Raw genomic sequence first — 14252 nt, forward strand, 5'->3', positions numbered from 1 at the left:
TAATAAAATCAAGGTTTCCTTCAAAACCACGGTGATGTTTTTGTCCTTTGGGATACACCATGAATCCTTTGAAATACTTTGGATATTGCTTTGGAATACTTTGGCATGGGATGGCACCTCCCTGTAACTGGTTTCAAAATCCAAATTTCCCTCTTGGAAACACCTGGGATAGGGAAGGTGTCCCTGCCCCTGGCAGGGGTTGGAATGGGATGGGAGATTTTGGGATTTCCATCCCAGAAAATCCCTTGGATGCCTTTGGTGGCACCTCCAGCTTTTCCAGAGGCTGAGGAAAAACTTCCATCCTCCTCCTTCTTCCAGGAAATCAACAACTTCCCAACACTTCATCCAACTGCAACAAAAATCAAAATTCAGATGGAAATAATGGAATTTTTTCCTGTTTAATCCTTGTTTTTCAAAAGTATGTTTTCCTTTCCCAAACATACACAGAGAAAAATGATCCCAAGTATCCCACAGCCTTAAAAACAAGACAGTCCTGGATCTGGTCACTCCTCTCTTCTGCAAATTCCATTTTTCCCAATTTTTTTCCAAGCCTGCAGCACAGGGATTTTGGCTCCTCACATTTTAAGCACCTAAATTCTATCCAAGTTTGAATAAATCAAGTAAAAAAAAACATTAAAAAAGTATAAAAAGTTTCTCATACAAAAAAGGAATTATACAACGTAAAAAACGGAGACAAGCTATACAGAAAAGAGGGGAGAAGAAATTCCATGTGGAAGTTCTGGAGCTGCCTGGAGTTCACAGTGGTGTTCCCATCTTTGGGAATCTCAGGAAGCAGAACCACAGCTTAACAAGGACTGGATGCACAGGATCTGTACAATAATTCCATATATACAGTGATTATGCAAAGGAATTTGGTACAAGTTTCGGATTATTCTTCCCTGATCCATGAGAAATCCAATGCACCTCACGATTCTGGCAGGTCAGTGGTTTTTTTGGAAGGGGATGAAAGTTTCCAGGGGAATTCTTCTCCCTGTTTTTCCCTGACGGAAATAAAAATCTTTTCCAGGTGATGAAAAAGATCAAGTGGCTTCTTCCAGTGTTTGTGCCCTCCTGGAGTGACTTTCCCTGTGGGTGAAGCCCAGAATTCCGGGATCCACCTCTCCTGAAAGCCTTGGAAGTGGCTCCTACCCGAATTCCATTCCCGTTTCTCTGGAGGATCCTGCCTGAACTTCCCACCAGGAACATTCCTGAGTCCCAGCAGGATCCCAGGGAGCAGAATGGTTGGATTGGGAAGCTCCCACCTCCTCCTCTTCCTCCTCTTCCTCCTTCCAGCTGGCTCAGCTCTGAGCCAGGAAACCTGAGGGAAAGGAAAAGCACACCTGGATTGTGGGATCTCTGGAAGCTCCTGCAAGACTCAAACTGAGAGAAACTGGATTTAAAAATAATTTAAGTTGAAAAATAAATGTATTAAAGGCCTGAGGCAGCACAAGGCTGTGGCACAGAGTCGGTGAGGGAGAGCTCTCCTGGATCCCCAGGTTGTTTCCAGGGAGAATTAATCATGGAATTAGGCTGGAAAAGATCATCCAGTCCACCCATTCCCAGCACTGCCCAAGCCACCACTGCCCCACATCCCCCAGGTGTCACCTCCACACAGGAGGGTGGAGGGGGCCTGGGCAGCCCTTTCCATGAAGGAGTGTTCCCAATATCCAATCTGAACCTCCCCTGGCACCACCTGAGGCCACTTCCTTTTGTCCTAAGTTAAGGAATTGAGAAGGAACAAAGTTTTGCTGTTGCAAAAAAAAAAAAAAAAATTTTTGAGGACAGTTCCCCTTAGTTGGCTGAGTTAATAAAATTATGGAATGGTCTGGGTTGGAATGGACCTTAAAGGTCATTTAATTCCAACCCCTGCCATGGGCAGGGATAACTCCCAGCTCCTGGAATAACCTGGATTTGCAGAAGGTGAACTGAACATAAGAACTCCACAGAAAGGAGGGGGAGCTCCCTTGGGAAATCCATCCCCACGTGGGATGGAACCAACAAGTCCTCCATCAGGGAAGGTGTTAATTAACCATTAATTAACCATTCCTGAAATAAAGACCCAAGCAGCTCCTCTTTGGACTTCCAGGAAATCCCAAGAACTGCTCTGGACACCCAGGTCATGCTGGGAGAGCTCTCCACAATCGGGACAAAAATATTCATTTTGTATCAGTCCCTGAAGGATAAAAACACCACAAGAAATCAAGTCACTGCTGCTGGGAAAGGAGACAACCCTGACCTCCCTCCATGACAATCCGTGCACTGGTGATTTGGTGAATTCCCTGATGGAATTCCCACCCCAGCTGAGCCAGGACAGGCTCAGTCCCCGGGAGCCGGTACCTTGCAGCGCCTGCAGGATCTCGTAGGTGGCTTTTTCCCCCAGGCTCCTCTGCAAAGCCTCTGCAGTCCCACGGCCCTGCTCCCTCTCTCTCCACTTCCTCAGCACCAGGAGTTTCTGCATGGTCACGTCCTCCTCCATGGCCCGGATGTCATCGATGTCCTTCATCTCCATCTGCAGACACTCGATGGCCATTTCCCTCCAGTGCCGGTCCAGGAGCTTGGCAATCACCAGCAGCTGTTGGTCTGTCAAGCTTTTTGCTCCCATTCCGTCTGAAAAACATTGGATTTTCCCCAAAATCCACCCTGGGGCTCCCCTGGCCCAGCCTGAGGCCGTTCCCTCTCCTCCTGTCCCTGTTCCCTGGGATAAGATCCCAAATCCCCCCGGCTGTCCCCTCCTGTCAGGAGTTGTGCAGAGCCACAGGGTCCCCCCCGATCCCCCTTTTCTCCAGGCTCAGCCCCTTCCCAGCTCCCTCAGGATTCTCCAGCCCCTTCCCCAAGCCCATTCCCTTCCCTGGACACGCTCCAGCCCCTCCATGTCCTTGTGAGGAACCCAAAAGTGCCCCAGGGTTGGGGGAGCCTCAGCACAGGGGACACTCACAGCCCCAGGACCTCCTTGGCCACCCCTGGCTCGTGTCCAGCCACTGCCAACCATCACCCCCAGCCCCTTTTCCACCCTTCCAGCTGCTCTTCCCCAGGCCTGGACCATTCCACAGGGAAAAACCTTTGGAAACCGAGCTCAGTTCCAATCCCAGGACACCAAATCCCAGCCGGGTCCTTTCCCAGCCCTTCCCACCTGCAGTGCTGCCAGTTTTTTGCTTTTTGCTGTGGAGCCCCTCTTCCTCCAGGATGTTGAGGGCTGGCTTCCTCCTCTTCACACCTGGGGAGGGAGCAGAGGTGCTGTCACTGCTGTCCCCTGTGCCCAGGGAGGGGAAGGGGGGTCCCAGCCCAGCATCTGCAGGGTCACTCACTGCCTGTGCTCCTCTTCTGCTCATTCCTGTTCTGGTCGTAGTGGATCCAATCCCCTGGGCAAGGGCAGAGCAGGGAAATGTCAGGGAGGAATTCCCAGGGCAGGGCCCCTGCTCCAAGAGCTCCCAGGAATCCACAACGCTGGAATCCACACAGGGGGGGCATTCCAACCCCCCCCCAAGGTCTGACAGAAGGAGATTTTTCCCCTTTTATTCCACTGCAGCAGGCCCAAACAGGCTGCTGGAATCCACAAAGGGGGGCATTCCAACCCACCCCCAGGTCTGAGAGAAGGAGATTTTTCCCCTTTTATTCCACTGCAGCAGGCCCAAACAGGCAAGAGAGGTTGCAAGTTACAATGCAATAATATGCAATTTTTTATTCTATTACACAATTCTATGGATAATATATGGAGTAATATGCAGGAGGCTTGGAACGGAATGGTCTTTAATTTCCAAATGAAACCATTCCATGGGCAGAGGGATGGAGCAGCTCTGCTGGGAGAGCTGGGATTGTTCACCCTGGACAGGAGAAGCTTTGGGGTGACCTCACTGGGGCTTTCCAGTGCCTGGGGGAGCTGCAGGAGAGATGGAGAGAGAGAATTGACAAGGATGGAGGGACAGGACACAGGGAATGGCTCCCACTGCCAGAGGGCAGGCATGGATGGGAGATTGGGAATTGGGAATTCCTGGCTGGGCTGGGATTCCCAGAGCAGCTGTGGCTGCCCCTGGATCCCTGGCAGTGCCCAAGGCCAGGCTGGACACTGGGGCTGGAGCACCTGGGGCAGTGGGAGGTGTCCCTGGGGTGGAATGGATGGGCTTTGAGGTCCCCCCATCCCAGCCCATTCCCCAGTGCCAAGGACTCACTCTCTCGCAGCTTGGCTTTCCAGACAGTCTCATCCGAGTCCTGCTCCACCAGGGACAAGGTGAAGTCATCAGGCTTCTCCAAATACACCTCAAAGTAACTCTTCAGCTTCAGCAGTGACCCATCAACAAATTCAATCTCCTACACAACAGAAATACAAAATAAACCTAAATATTTACCTAAAATAAATGAAAGAGGAGGCAACTGGCTGTTGGGAGAGAGCTGAACCAAACTCCAATTTCCCCAGAGTTCTGCTGTTGACTTTAGCACCAGGATTTCATCCCAAAATTTTAGGGCTCTAAGAGGCAAATGGTTCTTCTTTGTGGCACATTTCCAGGGAAGCTGCAGTGCAGGAAGTGAGGGCTGTGCAAGGGACTCACCTCAGGAGTTATTTCAGCTTCTGGCTCACAGATCAGTCTGTACTTCTTTCCTTCCTGCAGTAATTTTTGGCATACAGGGGGCTTTTCGATTTGAACAAATTTTCTTTTCGAGTGTTTTACAGCCTTTGAGATATCCTAAAATTTAAACACACCATTTCAAGCTTAATATTTCAATGTTACTCATTTCAGTAAAGGAATTATCATCTAAAACCTGTGCTCAGGTGGCTCCTTGGGCTGTTCTCTGGCCCCAGCTTTACAGAACAGCCCTGATCTCCTCCATGAACTTCCCAGAAAGCTGTGGAATAACCACAATGCTCAAAAGCATCACTAAACCTCTCCTGTTCTGCCACGGGGGTGAAATGAAGTATGAGAGTTTGCCAGCTGAGTAAAAGGAAGGGTTTTGTCCCTGCCCTCACTCTAACAGGGTGAATTAAATTAAATTAAATTAAAGTCCTGCTCCTGCCAGAGCTCCTGAACGATCCCACAAACCCAATTTCCTAACTGGAACCCACTGCAGGGAAAGGCAAGGAATTTTCTAAAGCTGGAATTTTATCCTGGGTTAGCTCCATGGCCTCTCTTTCCTCTGCCCTCCTCAGAGGTCATTTCTGACGTGGCCCTTGGCAGAGGGGGAGTTGGTGGCACGTGGATGAATCCATTGTTAGCTGCTTTCCCAAATCCCCAGATTTTCACTGGGGACTCCAGGCAGCCTGTTCCAATGCTTGGCCACCCTTTTTACCTGAAGGAATTTTCCCTAATATCCAATCCAAACCTCCTCTGGCACAACTTGAGGTTGTTTCCTCTTATTACCTGGGAGAAGTGACTCGGATAAAGAATGGAAATGGAAAAGCTCAGAGACAACTTTCAAGGGATGCAGTGACAGAAAAAAGGGGGAATGACTTAAAATTCAAAGCCTGTATGTTTAGATGGGATATTGGGATGGAATTGGGGATGGAATTGTTCCTGTGAGGCTGGGGAGGGGCTGGGATTGAATTCCTAGGGAAGATGTGGCTGCCCCTGGATCCCTGGCAGTGCCCAAGGCCAGGTTGGACACTGGGGCTGGGAGCACCTGGGACAGTGGGAGGTGTCCCTGCCCATCCAGGGGTGGGATGAGATGGGATTTAAGTTCCCTTCCACCCAAAGCACAGAACCCTCACCCTCCGTCCCCAGCCCGGGCCGTACCTTGATGAAGGAGTCGTTGTTGGTGGCCAGGTAGACGCAGAAGGACAGGGAGGGGTGCTCGTCGATGGCTTTGTAGAGGATGACAGCCCCGTGGTACTGCAGGGGCTCGTGGCTGTGGATCAGGGGTCCCACGGGGGACAGGGAGCTCACCAGCCACTTGACGTGCGACGCCGAGAACTCGGCCGAGGGCTCGATGGCCGCGCCGCCGCCCTTGATGTGCAGCACCTTGAATGCCACGCCAGCCCCGTGACCTGTGGGACAGCCTGGCTCAGGGGGGATAGCCTGGCTCATCTGGGCACAGCCTGGCTCATCTGGGCACAGCCTGGCTCAGGGGGCACAGCCTGGCTCAGCTGGGGACAGCCTGGCTCAGGGGGGACAGCCTGGCTCAGGGGGGACAGCCTGGCTCATCTGGGCACAGCCTGGCTCAGGGGGGACAGTCTGGCTCAGGGGGCACAGCCTGGCTCAGGGGGGACAGCCTGGCTCAGGGGGACAGCCTGGCTCAGGGGGCACAGCCTGGCTCAGGGGGCACAGCCTGGATCAGGGGGCACAGCCTGGCACAGGGGGGACAGCCTGGCTCAGCGGGGCACAGCCTGGCACAGGGGGGACAGCCTGGCTCAGCTGGGCACAGCCTGGCTCAGGGGGCAAAGCCTGACTAAGGGGGGACAGCCTGGCTCAGCTGGGCACAGCCTGGCTCAGCTGGGCACAGCCTGGCTCAGGGGGGACAGCCTGGCTCAGGGGCACAGCCTGGCTCAGGGGGCACAGCCTGGCTCAGGGGGGACAGCCTGGCTCAGTGGGGATAGCCCTGGCTCAGGGGGGATAGCCTGGCTCAGAGGGCACAGCCTGGCTCAGGGGGCACAGCCTGGCTCAGGGGGCACAGCCTGGCTCAGGGGGCACAGCCTGGCTCAGGGGCACAGCCTGGATCAGGGGGCACAGCCTGGCTCAGGGAGGATAGCCCTGGCTCAGGGGCACAGCCTGGCTCAGGGGGGATAGCCCTGGCTCAGGGGGCGCATCCTTGCTCATCTGGGCACAGCCTGGCTCAGGGGGCACAGCCTGGCTCAGGTGGGCACAGCCTGGCTCAGGGGGCACAGCCTGGCTCAGGTGGGACAGCCTGGCTCAGGGGGCACAGCCTGGCTCAGGGGGGACAGCCTGGCTCAGGGGGGACAGCCTGGCTCAGGGGGCACAGCCTGGCTCAGAGGGCACAGCCTGGCTCAGAGGGCACAGCCTGGCTCAGAGGGCACAGCCTGGCTCAGGGGGGACAGCCTGGATCAGGGGCACAGCCTGGCTCAGGGGGCACAGCCTGGCTCAGCACTCCCAGGACATCCCCACGTGTCCCTGTGTCACGCTGTGGCCGGGCTGTGTGTTCTGTCCCCTCTGTCACAGCTGGGGCAGGAATCTGCTGTTCACTGGGCTGGTTTCTCTCCCACAGCCAATCCTCCCTCCAGATCTGTTATTCCTACTCCCCCATACTGAGAGCCCCTTAATTTCAAAATTATAATAATTTGGAGGGAGCGGAACTATAACAATGATATAGTAGTAGTAGTAGTAATAATAATAATAATAATAATAATAATAATAATAATAATAATAATAATAATATACATTACATATATGTAATAATAATAGTAATAATAATAGTAATAATAATAGTAATGATAATAATAATAATAATAACAATAATAATAATAATAATAATTCAGCAAGTACAATTACTCTGGAACTCCTGCCTCCCCCAGCAGCCCCCAGACTCACCCCCCAGGCAGAGGCAGTGAGGGAACTGGATGGAGAGCAGCGCGCCGGGCTCGGAGCAGCGCACGTCGAACAGGGGCCCGCCCACGATCCAGGGCTTCTCCACCAGCGCGGCGTACTTGCTCCAGGAGAGCAGGGAGTAGGTGATCCCGGCGGCCGCCGTCACCTCGAAAATCAGCCCGGTGCTGCTGCAGCGGTACGAGCCCTCCGCGTCCAGCCGCGCCCTGCGGGAGACGCCGCGCTCGGCCAGGGCCGCCAGGGACTCCCTCCCGCCCCGCTCCCCCAAAAGCCCTGCCAAAAAAACAGCCGAGGGCTCACCCAGCCCATGCACAGCAGCTGCACAGGAGAGTTTTGCATAAAACTTCCTCAGCCAGGAGGTGCTCTGGCGTGAAGGGTGCCATGTGCAGCCTTTCCTGTGGATAACACCCACACCCAGCAGATGTGTCCTGCATGGATGTGCCGCAGGGACCGGCCCAGGGCAGGCACGGGGAGGACAGTGCTGCTGCAGGGAAAACGCAGGGATGAAGGGGAGGGTGAAGCAGGGCAGGATGCCGCAGGTGCAGCCAGGCTGAAACAAGCACACAAAAATGGGCCTGCTGGTCATTGCTGCAGCAGGACGAGGCAGCGCCCTGAAAACCCTCCCAGGAGTTGTCCTGGACCAGGATCTGGAGGCAGCACAGGCTCTAAACTGTGATTTTTAAGGATTTGGGTGCACCTCCCAGCATAAATCCAAATGCATTTGTGCAGCAAATGAGCTGTTTGCCAGACCAAAAGCACCTTGATGAGAACAACGTAAACTCAAACCCATTGCATTAAAAAAAATCATACATGAATTGTCCTCCAGCAAGTCTCCTGGGGGTCACTTGCTCCGTCTGGTCCTGGAAATAGATTTAAAAGAAAATTATCTTTTAAAAGGTGAGGAGAGAGCAGAACTACAGTTTGCAAATGATCTCATGCAAAGTAAGTGGGTGTTTTTTTCCCCACAAACTTACATTTTCATTCCTGCAGTGCTCACAGGGTAGCAAGCAGCTCTCTCCTAGTGGGAAAAGAGGAAGATGAGCTCATGGAAAGCCAAGTAATTAAACAGCCAGGAATAAAAAAAAAAACAAGCCCTCAGGAGATCTGTAGATCTGTTCCTACCTGACTCATTGCAGTAAGGTGGGGATTCCTTCTCCTCCTGTTCTTCATCTAGAGAAAAGGAGTTTGGAGTAAATATCTCAATGTCCAGGGGGGTTTCTGTTCCCACATCCACCCAGGACAACCCCACTATTCCATCTGCCTAAATTCACCAAATCCTAAGAAGAACATTCCTGAGAGTCCTTGCAGGCTTTGCACAGCCTGGGGGTGAAGCTGAACATCAGGATACAAATTTGCCAAAAGCTCCTAAATTGCCCAAACTCCTGGGAAATTTCACAGGGATAAAAAAAGATTCATCTTGGGACGAGCCTTGTGGTGCCAAGGACAAAGTTCAGCCCCCGGCATGGAAACTGGGAACAGCTTTCCCAAGAAACCACCACAGAGTCTGCAGGGTGTTTGTCCCCAGAATGATCTGACAGCGCCTGGATTCTCCTGGCTGAACCCAGCAGGATGGAATTCCAGCAGAGCTGAGACCTCAGGCCAAAGGCTGTGTCCTGAGGGGTGGATTTGGGAGCAGGGGAGTGGCAGAGCTGCCAGGATCAGCTGCTTCCCCATCCCGGCTCCCTCCCAGGACAAAGGGATCCTGGAGGCTGTCCCGGGCTGTCCTGAACCCCCTGGGCTGGGAGAGGCAGGAAGGTAGCAGCCAGCCCTGGCTGTGTGCCCCAGCCCCCAGCTCTGCAGGGCTGGGACAGCACAGGAACACTCCCTGCTCTGGGAGCTCTGGTCTCCACCCCTCATTTCCTAGGGATGCTCTCCAGCAGCTCCTTTTCCCCAAAGAGATGGAGCTGCTGGCCGGGCCAGCCTGGAATCCTTCCTGCCATCCCACATCCCCCTCGGGCACTGCTCATCAGCTGCCTTCCTCCTGCTGAGCAGGGGAAAACAGCAAACCACACTCAGCCAGCCTTCCTCCATCCCACCCCTCTGCATCTGCCCAGAAAATAACACTGGGATTGTTAAATTATCAGTGTTACATAAAACCAGCATAACTGCTGGCAGCAAATCCCATGGAAGCCCAAACCCACCAACAGCAAACACTTCCTTTGATTATTTTCCTGTCCATCCTGTTTGGCCAGATCTGTTGCCAACTTTTGAGGAAATTTATGGCCTCTTGGTGTTTGGGTAAATGCTGTGGTGTAAAAATATCCGTGGGTATTGTGTCTGGGGTGCTGTGTCTGCGAGGTGAAAGCAGCACAAGCTGCTGCCCTTTAACATGGATAGGAAATCACTGGATCCCCAAAAATTACTGGGAAAGCAATCAGAGCTAGCATTCCCTAATAACTGTGAAATTCTACCCAGGAGAAGCAGCTGGTTTAGACTGAACATCAGTTTTTAAAAAGCAAACAGAAAAATAAATCATAATGCTCTGCTCACCCGACTCCTCTTCCAAGCTGCTGCCCTTTGACCACTGACAGAAAATCACTGGCTCCCAAAAAATTTACTGGGAAAGCAATCAGAGCTAGCATTCCCTAATAACTGTGAGACTATACCCAGGAGAGGCAGCTGACATCAGTTTTAAAAAAGGGATTACAGGTAAATAAATCACGATGTCCTGCTCACCTGACTCCTCTTCTGAGCTGCTGCTGGAGCTGTCTTCAGAACTGGCTTCTCCTTAAAAACAGGCACAGGTGGAATGTGAGCCCAGGACCCACCCCGAGGTTGGGATCCACCAGGCCAGGCAGCAGGTTAGATAATGGAGCAGAAAAAAAAAGAACTACTGAGGCAGAGAAAAACGCCAGAGCATCAAATCCAGCACCCGGGGAGACTTTGGGGTCACCAGGCCCTTCTGAGGGGCGCTCAGAAAATCGAATTCTCATGTTTTAGACAAGCTGGGATAATTTTGGAGCTCCACCCATGGCACATCCCAGTCAGATTAAGGTTTTCCAAAGGGAGCAGCCTTGGGGGGAGCTGTTGTGACTCGTGTGGAGGCACCAATCAATTAATTACTCTTACAAACATCATTTGAAGAGAAACCAGCACCGGAAAGCCAGGGATGTGTTTTGGGGTGTGGCTGGGGGGAAATCTGGGATGCAGGAGCAGGCACACCACCCCAGGAGTGAGGAAATCCCTGAGCCATGCTGGGCTCACCCTCAGGGTGCTCCTCGGTGGATCCCGATGATCCCTCCAGGCCATTGGGTGTCACCTCTGCAAGGGAAAGGCAGGGAGCAAAAGCTGGAGAGGGATTTAACTCTGCTCTTGCCAATTCTGTACTCAGAGAAAGGGAATAAATAACAAAAAACAGGCATTTTGAAAAACAGCATAACAACCAAAGGAATCCATAAACAAAGGGTTTACACCAAGGTTCTAAAGCCAGTTTCAGAATTCCCATTCCCAAGGATGGGCATTTCCCAAAATCCCTGTACATTTTCAACTGGTTATAAAGCCAGTTTCAGAATCTCCATTCCCAAGGATGGACATTTCCCAAAATCCCTGTACATTTTCAAGTCGTTTTCAAAGCCAGTTTTAGAATTCTCATTCCCAAGGATGGACATTTCCCAAAATCCCTGTACCTTTTCAACTGGTTATAAAGCCCATTATAGAATTTCCATTCCCATTCCCAAGGATGGGCACTTCCCAAAATCCCTGTACCTTTTCAACTGGTTATTACAGCCAGTTTCAGAATTCCCATTCCAAAAGATGGGCACTTCCCAAAATCACTGTACTTTTTCAATTGTTTTTTAAAGCCAGTTTTAAAATTCCCATTCCCATTCCCAAAGATGGGCGCTTCCCAAAATCCCTGTACTTTTTCAGCTGGTTTGTAAAGCCAGTTTCAGAATTCCCACTCCCATTCCCGATTTTCCCAAAACCCCCTGTACCTTTTTCGTCCGAGGAGAGGGACTCTGCCCCGCTGGAAGACAAAAGCAGGCACACATGAGAACTCTGCCAGCCCTTTCCCACACTCCCACAGGGGCAGCATTCCCAGCTCCCTGCCCTGGCACCGCTCCCAGACCTGGGAATCCGGGAGCTGCCTTGGCATGGGGGCTGGGGATTCACCGTTCCCCTCCTGCAGCGCCAGCCCTGCCCTGGCTCCCTGCTGGCCACAATTCCCACTGGCACCAGCTCCCGCTTCCAGCCCCTTCTGCCAAGCACCAGGAGCCCGTGCCAGGCGCCCGTTGGATTTGGGAGCAATCCAACCAATCTCCAGGCGGGCAGGAGACTCAGATAAACCCTGCTCTCCACAGCAGCCTCCATCCACCCCTGGAAAGGGGAAACCTGCAGTGTGCATCATCCACGGATTCAAATCCTGCTTGGAAAGCTTTTCCAGGAGCTCCACGACATCTGCCAGGCAGAGCCAGCACAGGAAAGCTGCCCTGAGGAAGGGAATGGCCCTGGGTGCAGGCACCATAAAGCAGCAGGTGACATCCAGCTCTGCTGCACTGTGGTGGCACCAGGAATTATCCCAGAGCCTCCGCCCTGCCAGGGGCAGCTGGAGGAGCAGGCAGGGAAGGAGCATCCAGCCCTTTTTTTATGGAGGTGGGAAGGTCACAGTGCAATCCCAGAGATGCTGGGGACACCGAAGCTGAGATGTGGGAGCTGCTCAGCTCTGGGGGCTGATTTTGGCCACCCCGGGAGCTCCTGGAGCACACCTGGGATGAGGGGGCATCACCAGGGGGCCACACTCGGCCCAGAATTATAAAAGGAATAAATAGATGGGAAGGGCAGAGGCAGGAAAAGCAATGAGTGAGGATTCCTGAGGAGCTGAGGGAAGCGATGCCAGCTGGGCGGTGCTGGCAAAGCACGGCAAAGGGGCTGCAAAACCTTCTGGGTCAAGGGCAGGAAGAAGTGGGAAAGCTTTTCCCCCACAAGACATTACACAATAGTTTGCTCTTCCAAACTTATCTCGAAAAAAAAAAAAAAAAAAAAAAAAGAAAGAAAGAAAGAAACAAAAAAAAAAGCAAATTTATTTTGTATAAGGATTTGGATGAAGGCTGGATGCTCTCCAGGGCCGGCAGCCGAGCCAGGCAGTGTTTGTGCAACCCTTCAACCCTTGCACCAAGTGCTGGCTTGCTGATCCGGGATCGCTTCCCTCGCACCCCTCCAGCTGCATTTCCCTCCTCCCGCGCTGGCAAGCGGCGCACAACCGGGCCGGGGAGGCGGCCCCAAATAAAGACCCAGCTCGGCAGCCGGGCGCTAATAACTGTAACCATTAATTGCGGCCGGCCCCGAGCGCGATAAAGGACGGCGAGATAAACACGAGCCCGGCTCGGGCTCAGGGCAGCACCGGGAGCACCGGGGGGAGCACCGGGGGCAGCCGGGGCGGAGCGGGAGCCGCGCTTTGTCTGCGGCGGCAGCGCGGCCCGCAGCCCCCGCCGCAGGTGCGGGGCCGGGCCGGGGCACCCGGAGCCACCGGGAGGGGTTCGGGCACGGCGGGGACACCCCCCGGGCTCGGTGCACGGGAACGGGGGCACCGGGAGGGGATGGAGGATGCAGGAGGATGATGCAGGTGGGGTGGGGGATGGGAGGATGCGCACCCAAGGGACACGGCGGGGGACACGGGGGGGACACGGGGGGGACACGGAGGGGACACGGGGACACGGAGGGGGACACGGGGGGCGCGGGCAGCCCCGCTCACCTGTCGGGCTCCGGCGGCGGGCCGGACATCGCAGCGGCACCGAGCGGGAACGGCCGCGTCCTCCGCGCGTGGGGGGCGGGGCCAGCGGGACACGCCCCGGACACGCCCCGGACACGCCCCCGGAGCCCGGCTCGCCCCCCTGGTTGTCGCTGCTCGGGGGCTCTGTGTGCTCGCAGCCGGTGTAATGCATCAATGCAGAGAGAATTTTCATGTTCTGGGCGCGTTTCGTGTTATTTCTTGAGATATTTGTATTATGATACAATTTGTGTCATAATAATAATGTGTATTTCGTGTTATTTCTTGAGATATTTGTATTATTATACAATTTCTATAATGATAATAGTAATAATTTGTATTTTGTGTTATTTCTTGAGATATTTGTATTATTATATAATTTCTATAATAATAATGATAATAATTTGTATTTCGTGTTATTTATTAAGATATTTGTATTGTTATACAATTTCTATAATGATAATAATAATTTGTATTTCGTGTTATTTATTAAGATATTTGTATTATTATACAATTTTTAGCATAATAATAATAATAATTTGTATTTCGTGTTATTTATTAAGATATTTGTATTATTATACAATTTGTAGTATAATACTAATTGTAACTTGTATTTCGTGTTTTTATTAAGATATTTGTATTATTACACAATTTGTAGTATAATAATAATGATAATTATAATAATAATTTGTATTTCGTGTTATTTATTAAGATATTTGTATTATTATACAATTTGTATAATAACAATAATGATAATTATAATAATAATTTGTATTTCATGTTATTTATTAAGATATCTGTATTGTTACATATATTATGCTGGAATCCCAGGATGGTTTGGGTGGGAAGGGACCTTAAAGCTCCTCTCGTTGCACCCCCCGGCCATGGGAAGGGATCATTTCCATGGAACAGGTTGCTCCAAGCCCTGTCCAACCTGGCCTTGGACACGTCAGGATCTGCCTGCTGCTGGAAGAGCTGCTTAGGGGGAAAAAAAATAAAAAATAAAAAAGTTAAATAAAAGAAAGGAAAAAAAAAAAAAAAAAAACCAGCCCAAACCTGCA

At 52.0% G+C, this 14252-nt stretch overlaps 1 protein-coding gene across 3 annotated transcripts; it reads right to left on the reverse strand.

Annotated features, from left to right (window-relative positions):
• Nucleotides 1-388: 388 nt before the first annotated feature.
• On the reverse strand, nt 389-13232 carry CARD8 (caspase recruitment domain family member 8). 3 transcript variants are annotated; one of them, XM_041405854.1, is made up of 15 exons: nt 13177-13232; nt 11420-11451; nt 10692-10748; nt 10164-10214; nt 8610-8657; nt 8462-8505; nt 8298-8347; nt 7473-7693; nt 5724-5974; nt 4545-4679; nt 4167-4305; nt 3306-3359; nt 3131-3214; nt 2338-2607; nt 389-1318 (listed from the first exon to the last, which is right to left on the reverse strand). In XM_041405854.1, exons 1-15 carry the CDS (start codon nt 13203-13205, stop codon nt 1299-1301), a joined length of 1485 nt encoding a protein of 494 aa, XP_041261788.1. In that variant the 5' UTR covers nt 13206-13232; the 3' UTR covers nt 389-1298. The 3 variants fall into 3 exon arrangements, with proteins under 3 accessions (XP_041261788.1, XP_041261787.1, XP_041261786.1); XM_041405853.1 differs by having other exon boundaries at nt 10692-10808; nt 13177-13228; XM_041405852.1 differs by lacking the exons at nt 8298-8347; nt 8462-8505; nt 8610-8657; ... (2 more) ...; nt 11420-11451; nt 13177-13232 and having other exon boundaries at nt 7473-8236.
• Nucleotides 13233-14252: the final 1020 nt, after the last annotated feature.

This window comes from Onychostruthus taczanowskii, unplaced genomic scaffold, assembly GCF_017590055.1.
Source record: "Onychostruthus taczanowskii isolate IOZ18803 unplaced genomic scaffold, ASM1759005v1 scaffold24, whole genome shotgun sequence".
Classification (NCBI taxonomy): Eukaryota; Metazoa; Chordata; class Aves; order Passeriformes; family Passeridae; genus Onychostruthus; species Onychostruthus taczanowskii.